This window comes from Desmodus rotundus, chromosome 1 (genome assembly GCF_022682495.2).
Source record: "Desmodus rotundus isolate HL8 chromosome 1, HLdesRot8A.1, whole genome shotgun sequence".
Taxonomy (NCBI): domain Eukaryota; kingdom Metazoa; phylum Chordata; class Mammalia; order Chiroptera; family Phyllostomidae; genus Desmodus; species Desmodus rotundus.
The window spans coordinates 65,158,405-65,172,667 of record NC_071387.1 but is presented as its reverse complement, the minus strand read 5'-3'; the positions used below and the strand labels follow the sequence as shown (position 1 = coordinate 65,172,667).

Here is a 14,263-nt window from a genome sequence, read left to right as displayed (position 1 = left end):
TACTGGAGAGTTTTTGATCATTTGACCCAAAATATTAAAATATCCTCACATCTATATTTCTGTAGTTAAACATTCTTAATATCAATGAATGTATTTTCTGAACTGCTTTTAAATAAGTGGGACTAATGTACCCTTTGGCTTTGTTTATCTCTTCCTGTACTGTCCCAAGGGATTTGGTCATTGCCTGGTTTGAGTAAACAACAGTATTTACGATTATATGAAAGAGGCTTGCTTAACCTGGGTGTGGGGTCAATTCAAAGATCAGCGGCACCAACTTTGCAGTGATATAGTTGGTAGTTCTGTGTGGGCCCAGGGTGTCTAAGTTGGGTTTAATCGAGATCTCACAGGTGGCTGAAGGCATCATGAACGACAAAGGTACCTGTGGTACGTGGTGGCACAAATGCCACAGCAGGGATCAGGTTACCTGTGTTCATGTAATAGTATCAGAGATGCTCTGGAATTGGAAGCACTCGGGTCCATGAGCCGGCTTCCTTTTCCCACCGTAACTTGGGGCAGGTCACTTATCCTCTTTGGGCTTCAGTTTTTTCACCTGTAAATATAGATGATGATCTCTGTCCTGCTAACCTCCTAGGGATCATAAAACTGAATTGAGATAATGGATGTGAAAGCCCTTTATAGACTTTGAATAGAAGAAACATTGGAAAAGTCATTTTGCAGGTTTGGCTCTAAGTTAAGAATAATAGCTGAATTTGTTGAGTGTTTGCCACCTTGCTAAAGCTTTACGTACATTATCTCACTTAATTCTCATAGTTACTCTCTGACTCATTTTATAGGTGGAAAAACTCAAGCCTAGAGATGTTAAGTAAAGCAGTCACTTAGCTAGAAAAGTCAAACTGATACACTGAAGTGAAAAATGAGGATGATGATAATATCTGTTCTATTAACTCATGTGTTCATTAAAAGAATTGCACAAATAATTATACTTAACAATTTTAAATGTAATATAACAAGTGATTACTATTATTGGTGGTGAGCTGGCTTGGTAGAAGAACTGAATTTCCCCAATAACTGAGTTGTAGCTGATTGTCTGATAACGTATGGCAGGTCCCCATTCTTGGGAAGGATATGACCACGCACTCTAAAAAGCCCTAGGACTCTGCTTTGTTTAGCTCAATACCAATAATGCAGGAAAGGGAAAATGAGGTTTTGTGGTCTTTCTTATGCTTACTCATTAGCTGCTCAAAGCAGCATATTTAACTGAGGTTGATCACTCACCTATTATAATAAAACAAAAAGGCTTCCGTGATTAGGAAAATACTGTTTTGTATTTTAGTTGAAAACCATATTCTAGATCTTACATCGAGTTCTCCTGTTTTGGAGAGGATGTGGTATAGACCCCATGTGAATTACATGACAATGTCTCACAGCTGGTTTAGGGGGGTATTAGACACTGCACACTGGGATTTCAGGAGATGCTAATTTTCTTAATTTTTCATGATATTATATGTATTTTAAAAATCTGATAAATGGGATTTACTTTCATAAGGATATTTCCTAGGGATTTCTGTCTCTTATTGTAAAAACAAGAACAAAAGAACTACCTTTTTAGAGCCATAGGTAATTCTAGAGTTTTATCTTTTCCTTTCATGGAGGAAAAAACTGATTTCTGGAGTTTAGAAGTTTCTCTGAGGCAACATTAATATTATAATCACGATCCTAGTCATAATAGCTGCAGCAATGAACATTTATTGAGTGCTTATCATGTGCCAGGCCCTCTGCTGAGCTCTTTAAATGTATTGTGCCATTTATTCCATATGACAACTCTATGAGGTAAGAACTGTTATTATCCTCAGTTTATAAGATGAAAAAACTGAGGCTTAGTGTGAAAAGTAATTTGCCAAAGGCTGTTCAACCAGTCAGTGGCAGAGCCAGGATCCCAAGCCAGGCTGCTTTACTCCAATGCTCCCCTCCTAACCACCAGGCTGCAAGAACACTGGACTAGTTAGGCGCCTCGTGAATGTGAGCAGGTTTTTGGTGATCTGTACCCACTACCCATCCTGCCTCTCCTGATGCAGATGAGTTCTTTGAAGTTCCATTAGGATTCAATTCTGAGATTTTGTTCATGATCTGGTCCCTGGGCAAGATGGTTTATACAATTTTCTGTCAAATTAAATATAGCTGGATGAAATAAATCCACTGAACCTCCAAAGCACTGCCGTGTGGGGCATACAAGTGTGGGCATTTGCTTAGGACTGCAGTTCTGAGTTCTTTGAGGGCAGGGGGAACCTGGAAGCAGTTTCTGCTAGAAACAGATTCGTTAGCTAATAACTGACACCGTGATAATGTGATGAGAGAGAGCTTTTCTCACTTGTCCAACCCTTGCCAACGTTGGCCCCCTTCAGAAAAAATCTGAAATGGTGGTTCTCTGGTCTTGTCATGAACAATGTCTGCACCATTGTCCTCAGGGCAGCCTGAACAGTCTTAGCAGCCTCCTACACTGAGATACATAAGACCAAAAGGAGCCACTCTGAAAATGCAAGGTGCTTAGTAGCTAACCTACAACTATGCCTTTTTAGTTGTTGCTGAAGCATAGGCATGCATTTTGAAACTTTTTGGCCACTTGATGGACTTTACCCTTCACCCAAGAGGCAAAAATGACACAAACAATTGCACAAAACAGCAGGCACTGCATTAAAAAAATACCCCCAGTGTAAGATAGAGCTATGACTATAGTGTGGCAAGCACAGGAAGAGAATATTATATTTGATTAGATTTCAAGTGTCTTAGCTACTTGGAAAAGGGCTCCTACTATAGTACTAAATTAGTGAAGCAGAAAACAAGTTGAACATGCTGTGGATCTCGGACACACAGGGGTGGGGCACGCCTCTGGACTTATGGGAGTGCCCAAGCTGGCATGCCCCCAGAACGCATGCTACACTGTGCAGACAGAGCATATGATGGGGTTAGTGATGTCATAGCTCCAACTCAACAGTGAAAACATTCTTAATTTTAGCTAAAAGCCAATAAATTTTAACTTAACTTTCTCTTTCTTCCCATTACAAGCATTAAGTTTTGGTTTCTTTTTTGAGACCTTTTTGGCTAGGAAACAAAGTGTTTTATCACTTCGTAAAAATGACTTGCCTAAATGATACCAGCAGAGAGGAACACGGCTCTCTGGGGTGGAACTACTGGCTGCCAGGTAGGCTCAATTGTTGGTCCTGCAGTGTACAGGACTCAAATTCCTGCCTTAGCAAACTGTCAACTCACTACTTGTCATGGGCACACAAGTTCGCTTTAGAGTAGAAACCAAGAACACTAAGTCACTGAATTCCAAGTGTCTATTGCACACAGTGTGATTTCATTTGTGTTATGAACTACAGACAGTATAAAAATATAGCAAAGCCTTAACAGAGTTATCTGTGAGCACTGGAGATTATCAGTGAGTTTTACTGTTTTCAACATAGCCTTTTAACACATCAATATTTCTAAGTTAACATTAAGAATCAGAAAAAAGCCATAAAAACATCCACATTATTTTGAAAAGAACAGGCTAGACAGACGTCAATAATCTTTTAGCCCTGAGAACCTCTGGATGAACCAATCCACAACCATGGAGGCCAGTAGATGTTGTCAGTGAGTGAAGGAGTAATTGATGTCGTTCATCAGTCCAAATATATAAATCCCTTACCTATTTTAGAGCAAATTAATGACAACAGTGAGGCTATTTGGTAAATAGAAAAATTGGATAGCAAGGATTATGGCTAACAGTTGTCATGTCCAGTTTGTTTTGGTTTAGACACGTAGTAATGAAAAATTCTCATTATCACAGAGAAGGAGTTGCTAAGGGTAATAGTTTTCACAGCTCACCTTGCAATCTTAGGACACTTAAATTTTCAGTTAAACTGATATAATTGAAGAACTTAACAATGAGGGTAAAAAGTATTTACTTTGGTAGTGAAACATTTTTACAGTTGTTACAATTTTTAAAACTTAGCTCAAGTAAGTTAACATTAGTTTGACATGTTTGAATACATTTTGTGAGTTATTGTGTAGGTAGTTCAAAATATAAAAAATGAAATTTAACAAAGCAACTCTGAGGAACAACAGGTTCTGTAAGCACAGTTTGAAAACCACTAATTTAATGCAACAAATAATCTTCTTACCCCCATTATGGGAGGGAGAAAAATGAGGCACAGAAGGGTAAAACAATAAACCTAGGGTTACAAACTTAATTATTTAGTGACCTTTTTCTTGTCTGTGGTCCTTCCAATCTCAACAGGGAATAAACGTGGCTATCTGAATAACATTTGTTCTCAAATAATATGTAATAGTCCCAAAATCCTAGTCTAGTACATGTAAAGTGAACAAATACCTCATTGGCTAGATAAAATAAATTTCTTTTGAAATTCAAATATATGTGACTTTATTTGTACTAAGATTGTCTATGTTTTCCCTTTTGGGGGCCTCTAATTTTGGACACAAAGGCGCTGGTTTAATATCATAGTGTCGCTCCTGATTTTACTATGAGACAGTTAAATCTGTAGTTAGCAATCAGTTCCTTGTGGGCTGAATTCTGCTATGTCTGGTTAGAGGGCAGACCTATCCTACAGTCTATTCATCTTCTTTTCTCAGACCATCACTTCTTATTTTCTCTTTGAATTCAGAAGGACTGCTTTGATCCCGGGCATGCAAATGAGTTCAGTGAGTTTCATAGCCATCCTGAGTATCCTAACCTTGGTGTAGCATATCTCCTGAAGCAGATTCCTCTCAAACTTTGCATACTGCTAAGTAATAATCTTTACAGCTTTGTTTAATTATGTGTGATATAAAAAAGTAGCTTCCTGACATGTGCCTCTAACTTCTCCTTCTCTTTTTCTTTTTTAAATAGCCACCTGTCCCAACATTTATACATATGCTCTATTAGATGTTTTAAAATAACATAGGATGCAGAAAAAGCACACATTTCACAGGCAAACTTCTTTTGATGGAGAATGGCCTTTTGCTTTTGGATATTAAGAAATAGGCCACAAATATTATTCCAACAGAGAATATAGGTAAAAATCAAAAGCCAGAAAAAATGCATAGTTTTTTTCTGATTATAAACATTTTCTTGAGAAGGCTAACATAATGTTTTTATTTTACAACTGTCTTCCATGATCATCTCTTTGTTGAAATTTGTTTTTTTTCCAATGGAAAAACTTTATACAGTTATGGGAGTGAATCTCTCATTTCTCCTAGAAATACATACACATTTTTATGGAAGTGTGTATAAGACTTTCAAGTCTCTCTATGGGTAAGCCAACATGTCTGAGTTGGGTTAACTACGCTTTTCACGCACCAGTCTTTCTGGCATAGATATGCATAAAGATGTATAACAGGTAGAATAATTTTAAACTAGGGTTGAATTACATTAGGCATAATTGCCTTGGCTAATAATACTTCATACTTTAATATTTCCAAAACAAAGACATCCAAGCAAACTTCTGATACCTCATTCAATTTTAATACATAATTTTCTGGTGTCATACGAACTAAATTAATCTGTACCTGAATTATATAATTATAAAATATCTATTATTTCTGTTCCTTGCAGAAAAACCTGTCATTCTGAGTTCATATTCATGAGTTAGGTATATGAAATAGGCAATTTCACATCACATGTAGAATTTAGAATTCATGAATGTGTGGCAGAGAGAGCACAAGTAAACTTTAAAAAGCAGAAAGCAAAATCTAAATCTGCAATGCTACAGTTCAAAGATAGAATGATTTTCATCCACATTGCTCGTGTAGTATGAACTATTCCAAGTTTTGTTTTATACATATGCATTTGGTAAACCAGGCTTGTAAAAAATAACATTGAGGTGTTTCTCGGAAATTGAAGAAGCTTGGGAAAGAATTCTTTGTCTCTCTGTTTTCATGACTAGTTTTGTAGGAGAAGCATTTTCTTATATCCTCTCTCATACATCGGGGACGAGTAAGCTAAAAAAGAGATTTACCAGGAAGTGTTGCAGCTACACAGGCAAATATTACACTCAGACAAGATTCTTGACTTGTACTACTGGGACTACTCCTCTGAGATATTTCGTTTGTCAGTCTGATGCTTGATCCTGCAAATAATTGAGGGCCAATTATGGTTTCCAAAAAGCAAACAATATGTGAAAGTTTCAAGTGTCTCTTCAAAGCTCCTAATGAAAAAGGCCTTAAAATTTTTTGACTGTTGGAAATGAGTCCTGCCTTCTCTTTAATGAGGGCTGAGTTTGTTCAAATGTAGAACTGTTCTAGGATGGCTTTGACTCTAGTTAAACAGTGTGGAAATGGGTCAGCTGTGACTCTGAATAGGTCTGCAGTGATCATGTCACCAATTAGGGGACAGAGTTGAAATGGAAAGAATCCTGAGAACATTGTGCCATCCCATTGGTAAGGTCCATTGGCCTGGACATTGTTAAGGAGAGAAACAAGTAACCATAATGAAGAAAATCAGGAGAGAAAATGACTGAGAGTCCTTCACTTGTGGCTTTACAGAGGGAAAGTCTGCAGACCGTGGATGGCATCAGACAGCCGCAAGAACAAGGAGCGTGGGTACTAACCACACATGGGTAGGAATGGATACTAGACAGCAACATTTACTTAACTTTTAATGAAAAAATTAATTTAAGAAGCTTATTTGAAACTTATTTGTTTACATTTACAGTAGATGAACTGGTAAATTTGACTGACCTGGCTGGACAAGGATCCAAGTTGCACTCCTGAAGTTTGGGCTTGGGTTTGATGTTCTCTGGGTAATAGTGACAGTATTGGTCAGCAACCACACGGCTGCTCCGCAGATCATAACACTCAGCCGATGTCAGCTGGTAGCCTGCAGCATCAAACCATACAGGTGAGTTTAAAGGCACATGTCAATATATTTCTTTATGTCTTTTTGGCCATCTTGCATTAAGGCAATTCTTCCCCAATGTGCCAGTCATTTTGAGGACAAAAGACATAAATAGAAGGTTCATTGATTTTTACAGGCCTCCAAGACTGTGTTTTTCTTCTCAAATCATACTATAGAGCTGGAACTACATAAGGGCATAACTAGCTTCTAAGAGACTGTCATAACAACTATTCTTATTAATTTGTTTTGTAAAATCTAAAGGTCTAACACAGATTCTGTATCCCAAAGAGATCATCAGTATTTATTTACTGATTCTCTCATGCAAGGATACAAAATTGATATTACTGTACATAGAGAGGCACCAGAAAGAGAAAAAGAGAAACTCACAAATAAATAAATAAATATCCCAGTACTGCTCCCCTTGGTCAACGGGGGACAATGGAATATAGCACAGGGTCAGGTCCTGCCAGCTGCCTGACATAATTTTTGCCAAAATTCAACCCAGACAGGGTTAAACTGAATAAATGGATGATTAAGACCTAAACAGTAGCCATCATGAATCCCAAAGTTTCCTACCAATTAAAAAACAACAAAAAGAAAGAACCCTCCAACAGTGTAATTTCTGCTTCACCCCAAATCCTTTGTCATTTCTCTTTAAGTTTTTAGCCAATATTTCTTAGTGGCCATGCACAAATTCCCACTTTTTAGAGAATCCTCTTGAAAAAAAAAAGTGGTGCTGAGTAATACTTAATTTTATTTATAATGTGTTTTACCTTTTTTTACCTGCCTCTTTCTTGTCTTGTGGATTTCTGGTGGGGTGCTGATGAGGACTTAGATTCTTGGGGTGAAAAATAAATGTACATAGAGAATTTTTCTAAAAATTAGACTTTTTGTATCATTCTAATCCTAACTAACACCAAAATATATGCCCTCTAGCAGGTGGTTGAATATTGTTGTTGCTAAATATGTGTTAGAAAGGTAGATTTAGAGTATTTAAAAGTCTTGCAAAAAATTTTAGGAAATCAGTAGGAGGTTTATAAATCAGATTTACTGGCTTGAGGCTGTTTTCTCAGACCACCCACAAAAATTAAATGTTCATTAAAGAGCTAAAAAAAATCTTTTAACAGTTTTACTGTGAAGATGAAAAGCACAAAAAAGTTAGTGGGTAAGAACATATGTTGCATTTAATTTTTTGCTTTACAAGAAAATCAAAGAGCAAAATGATATTTTATACAAGTAAATATAGCTTTAATTTTCAATTACTTTATACTCAAAAGCCAATAAGTTCATGATAAGCTAACCATTTTATAATTTTCCATAAAATAATTTATACTCAGGAACAGGATTTATCATGTAGTAAAATGTGAGCACAAGCAATAAATTATAAATTAGAGATTGTGATTTTTAAAAATCATAATTTATCAGCATAAAATGTTGCTTTGAAGCTATTCTAGAGTACATGAAATTAAAACTTTGAACAAATATTAAATAAATGACTCAAAATGGTCAGATAATTGTGTTTTCTAAAGTTTTACAAGGTATTTAGAATAGCAATTCTTTACACTTAGCAAAATGGTCAACCAGTTGAATCTGGAACCAGAAACATAAAAGGGAATTTAGAGATCACTTCTTGAGTAGTTTTAAACTGTGGTCCATGAGGGCTGGTTTCCATATCCCATACATCTTCATTCTGAGCAGTATGCATTCCTTTTATCCCGGCTTCCAAGGAAGTTTTTTTTTTAAGAAAGGGTTTCATAGCTCAAAACATTGGAGAACCACTTACGGTTCTACTTCTTCCCTTAGATGTGAAGCAAATTAAGGCCCAAGGGGGTGGGATGTGCAGGAATCTAACATTAATTGCCTTATTACATATCAATCTATTGTCAAGGTTACTGAAATACGTTCCAACAGCAGCTGTATGGGAAACTGGCATCGTGGACTTATTATTGAATCACTACTTCTCTCAAAACATGGTTTTCACATAAAGAGGAAAGAATAAAAATATATTTTCTCTGATTTCTTTCTTTGAAACTACTTCCTATGATAGTCATTCATAGGTGACTCAAAATAACATGTTCCTATGATACATAAACACAATCAGCAGTTCACTCTTAAACAAAGTGATTTTCAATTCAGGGCATATGGAGCAACTGGAAACACTATTTTATTGAAATGCTTAAGATGTTGAGAGAATAGTTATTTAATAATCAAGTTAAAAGCACTTGATCTATGTTTGATTAATTGCTTTTAAGCTAAAATCCAACACTGCTGTATAGAACCTCATGTTCAGTGGTCTGTTCACATTATGTGGTTGCAGACTACACAGTCAAAGAGGAATTACATGTGTTCTTCACTGATTTACAAGAATTAATGGATAATCATTTGTCTTCATTTTGAGGTACCATCCTTCTTTTCTCTTGTCAAAATATAATCTAGTGAGACCTATGTGGATTAGTTACTTAAAGCCAGCCAATTAATAGGCTTCCTCGAAGCTGGAGCAAGAATTTATTTGATGTGTCCATTTTTAAAGGATATGTACATACAGTTTTATATCCAATAAATTACCAAAACTTTAAAAAAAAGATAATCCACAAATACTGGCTCAGTTGGAAATAAAACTAAAATATTTGTAGACTGCTTATCACACTTCTGGAAAAATTTTGGTAATATATGCCAATAGCCACAAAAATTACTGAAGCTCACTCTTAAGAATTTATTGTCAAGGAAACAACTTCAAAGGAGAAAAATACTTAGGTATTAAGTTATTCATTACATTATAATAGAGAATTTTTAATGAACTATATTATCTTTTATAGGGATATGGCTAAATAAATTATGAAATAATTCAAAGATATTATTATGTAACCTTTATAATTATGAAGAACAGAAAATGGGGGGCTTTGTACAGTAGCACAAAATGTTGTTCATATTCACAGATGTGACAGAGCAGAGGCAGAAATTCATTTGGTGACTTCTCAAAAGAGAGATGTTTTTAGGAATAAATAAGGCAAATGCATTCCTTTTACTGCATGGATGATGAGGTAAAGCTGAAAAATACCTGTGCCTAGTCTATAGCAGAGTGATTTTTTCCCCCTGATAATAAAGTACTCCCTTTAATTAAATTAATCTCTGGTCCTTTTTGGACCCATCATGCTATGTGATAGGCCACACACTCTTCACTTGATTCCTGAACAAGTAAGTTCACTTCAGCCAGATGAGTATTTTATTCCAGACCGTGCTCTTGCCAAACTGTAATATTTCTTCTCTGGTCTTTCCATGGAATCAAAGAAAGGAGTAAAGACTGTTGCCTCTAATGGGACTCCATAGAGCCAGAAGATATTTATGGTGCATCTAGACTGATGTATCTGCCTTATAGAAGAGCTTGAGGATTTGGCCCCATTCAGAAGAATCTGATCCACCCACAGCACTAAATTTCTTCTATGCTGAAGTGACTCTACCCTTACAATAGCCACAGCTTCCCTCATAGAAGCCAGCAGTTCCTAGGCTAACTGAACAACACCGTTACCTCCTCCACAGGTTGCTGAGCAAGGAAAGAAATCCGTCTCCCTCCATCGGTGGATGATAGGCTGGTAGAAGATGAACTGGACTGTGCTGTTAGTGGGTCCCGAGTTGCGGATCTGTAGGAGACAACAGCAAAATAGAGGAACTAGTGCGACAAAGAGGTGCTGTCTGGGTCCCTAGCAACTTTGAACAAGAAAGTACGGTAGCACTGACGGTCTTCAGGTGTGTGAAGGATGCTTTGGGAGAGAAGTGGCAACAGCCACATCACCCATCTTACCATTTCACCAGCGAATGCTCGTTGCATAAACCATAGCTATCATCACCTTCCTAGTTCTGTTGTGATCCCAGTACAGTCTTATCCCAAGCCACTTAGTCCCTCACCCCCTTTTATTTCCAACCTCTCTGGTAGAACAGGTAAAATGATGTGGATTTTAAAATGTAGGATCTGAAACACACAACTTTTTCTAAGAAAATTTTAAATGCTATATGCTGCAAAAAATGAAAGATACTATCTTTGGTTAAGAAACATAAGAGTTACGAAAATGCAGACAACTGTAATTGAACAACAATAAAATAATTTAAAAAAAAGAATTAAGTAGCTCTTCTCACTCAGAGACATACATGGAGTTTCCTGACAACTTGATGATTTCTATATTTTAATGTGCAAAGTTACCAACTCGAATCTTGCTGAAATGCAAATTCCTGGGCTCAAGCCCAGAGATCCAGGCAGTTCCAATGTAGATAGTCCAAGAACCAAACTTTGAAAAACACCAACTTACTGTATGGAATAAAATACATCAAATTAAACATGTGCTTATCGAAATTATAACTCCTTTGTTTTTTTTTTTTTAAGAGAGGATGTAAGGCAATAATTCTTTAATGGTTCTTAAAAGTACAGCATTGAGAGAACATAAAGTGAAAGAAGAAAAAAGTACCCAACGGGAACAATGCCTTGATCTCATGAAGACAGACTGACATGTGTGACAACATTTGGGTAAGGGCAAAGCCAGGACTATTTATGGAACTAAAGGAAGGGCCTTGGACAGTTGAGAGGACCACCTCTTACTCCAACTCCGTTACATGAATGATAGGAGTATCATCAGTTGAATCATGTGGTCAAAGTCTTTATTAATGTTTTCAGGCCTTACCACTGTCCCAATTTCCTTTTATCTAGGGTAAAGGGATAGATTCGGTCTTCAGACTTTTTAAAAAGAGAGAGCCTTACTTTTCTGTCACTGAATTTAACAACTGGATTGAACACCTAGGATGTACAGGGTAACAGGAACACTGAATAAACGGGGAGTAGATCCTAACCTTTAGATGGTGTTTAGAGTTTTGATGAGAATATGGAAATAATCCTAAAAAAATCTGGGAAAGCTGGGAAGGAGAAAGAAGAAAGAGAGAAAACCTATAGAATATCTCATATTATGCTTGGGTTCTGACCCATGGTGCATTCAGGTCTTTCCTAATTAGAATAAATAGTGATACAATTCCCTATTTTAAAGCAAAAACAGCTGAAGCAATACAGTGGCTTTCACAAAAGGGAAGCGTGGCCTACAGATGAATATTTTTCAGTCCAGTATGTCAGATACAGGATACCTAATTGCTTGCTTAGGGATGTAGTATTAATCACATTCTTTGGAAAGTTTTTTTTTTTTTTTTTAAAGCTCACAAAAGCCTATGTATAGCTCTCCAGGGGTGTGTGGTTATCATGGTGGAAAGCTATTAGAAGAAGGCTCTCATTTGAACAAAAGCTGTATGAAAAATAAAAAGACCAGAAAATTTGTTTAGATCCTGAAAGATGAATTGATTAGCAGGGGTCCTTTGGGATGTGAAAAATTAAAGTAAGTCCTAGGAAAGCTGGGAGTGGGGAACAAAATAATCAGGATATAACACCAAAGTACTTGCAGATACCTTGTTTCAGAATACTCACATAGTGTTTGGGCTGATCTTTTGGGCTGGTTATAGAGGCAAAAAGATGGAGCAAGTCTTTTTTTCAGCTCCCTGTTGGTTACTAATAAAAGCACCTCATGAATACCAAGGGGATCTGGTGTTCAGAGGGAGGGTAACTAAACACCATGTGGAAGGGAAAAGAAAGAAAAAGAAGCATCTTAGAAAGAATATTGTTCTTAATGAATTCAATGAAAGTGATGTATAATGACAATAAATGCTGAGACTGGAGATGTGTCCAGATTTGAAAAGAAATCGATAACTGGATTAAACTCCTAGGTTGCAGAGGATAACAGGAGACTGAAGGAACGGAGGCCCCAACCTCCAGACTGGTCCTACATTCCCAAAGTAATGTTCCTGCTTCTCCTTCTCTGTCACCATCGCCTTCCATTAATAACAGCTGCCCTGACGGCAGTAAACAGCACTAAACACATTCCTACCTGGTGCAGGGCACATTTTATTTATATTAAATCTAAACAAAATTTTGTATTATCTTCCACATTTGATTACAATGAGAGAAATGAGGCTCAGAGCAGTTAAGTGTCTTGGTTGAGGCTCCACATCTGGGGAAAAAATAGCCAGGATTTGAACTCAGGTGCGCCTGGCTCTAAAGCTGCCATTCTTCTCATGGTACCAAGCAATCTTCATTAGTGGTGTGAGGATACAGGCATTTATCATTAGCAATATCCTTGTACCTCTCTTCTCAGTATGTTAATTTTCATTTTAATGTTGAAAACACATTTAAAAATATAAAGAAGAGGCTAGCCTAATGTCTAACTTAGATGGCCTAATTATTATTTACATAAATGGGCCATAATTAATTAATTAATTCAGGTTTTATTAATTCTGGGATGCTGGGACCATTGTTATCATGAGCTCTGAAGCTTCATAAGCCCTAAATACTTAAATATCAATCAGGTCCTAGTATGAAAGCTTTAGTTTGACAGATTAGAATTTTGTTTTAAGGAGCTAAGTACATTGGCATATGTAATTTTGATCTCCTTAAGTTAATAAGCAAGAAGAATGTTCTGAACCAAGCTTTTCTTCCTGTAATTAAAACGATTCAGTATTTCTAATTCAATGTAGTCACCTGTCACACTGAAAGTGAAGGAGACAAAAAGCGGTCACCTTGCATAGCGCGTGACTGTGCTGCCATAACAGACCTGAGGGCAGTACGAGAGTGTGTGTGGCTGCCTTTGAGTCCACGTAAAATCAAAGGAATTAAGGACAAATTTCAAATACATGACATATCAAGAACAAAAAGGCTCTCCCAGATGAAGCACTAACAAATGCTATACGTTTTTCTTCTTATCTGGGAAAAGGGTTAGTTTTGAACCTTGGAATGTTCTTCAACTAGGTTCCTTTCCCTGATGTAGAAATTGTGCCCCCAGAAACTGTAGCAGGGGGCTGGTACTCAGAGGCCCTCCCACTCACCCTCAGCCGCAGCTGAGTTGCTGCTCTAGCCTGAGGAGGACAGAAGGGAGCTGGGGGCTGACATGCCCCCGAGAGCCTCCGAGTGGGACCCACAACAGTATTCAACTTGGACACACAGCCTCGGGGCAGCCAGGGATGTCATGACCAGGTTGTTCTTGAAAATGGTAGAAATCAATCAAAATGCCTGCTCAGAAGGGAATAAAATGGAAAACAGGTGAATCTATTTATTAAATGTCTCAGTCTGCTATGTTAAATTTGGGGCTGTTGTGGTTTTCAGTGGTGATAGTGAATCCTCAAGGAACTGTAAAAATATTTTAAAGTGCTTTTATGGGCTTTCAAAATATGCAGCACCAATAAGGTCTTCCTTAGAGCAGTTAAATATTTATAAATATTCATATCGATGTAATTGTTATTTTATTGCCTTTCTCCTTCATATTCCATAAACTCCAGGAAAGCAGGTACCATTTATCTTGCTCGCCACACTTACTTCAGCATCATCTACCATGTTTGGCATATAATAAG

General features: G+C 37.0%; 1 protein-coding gene across 3 annotated transcripts in view; it reads right to left on the bottom strand.

Annotated features, from left to right (window-relative positions):
• The window catches only part of ADAMTSL1 (ADAMTS like 1), an 892,695-nt gene that overhangs the window by 228,494 nt on the left and 649,938 nt on the right, over positions 1-14,263 (bottom strand). For all 3 annotated transcript variants that reach the window (XM_053924703.1, XM_053924704.1, XM_045193737.2), the window contains 2 exons: positions 10,362-10,473; positions 6,679-6,817 (listed from right to left, as the gene is read on the bottom strand). In XM_053924703.1, the coding sequence (XP_053780678.1) occupies positions 6,679-6,817; positions 10,362-10,473 (251 nt within the window). The remainder of the gene's footprint in view (positions 1-6,678; positions 6,818-10,361; positions 10,474-14,263) is intronic.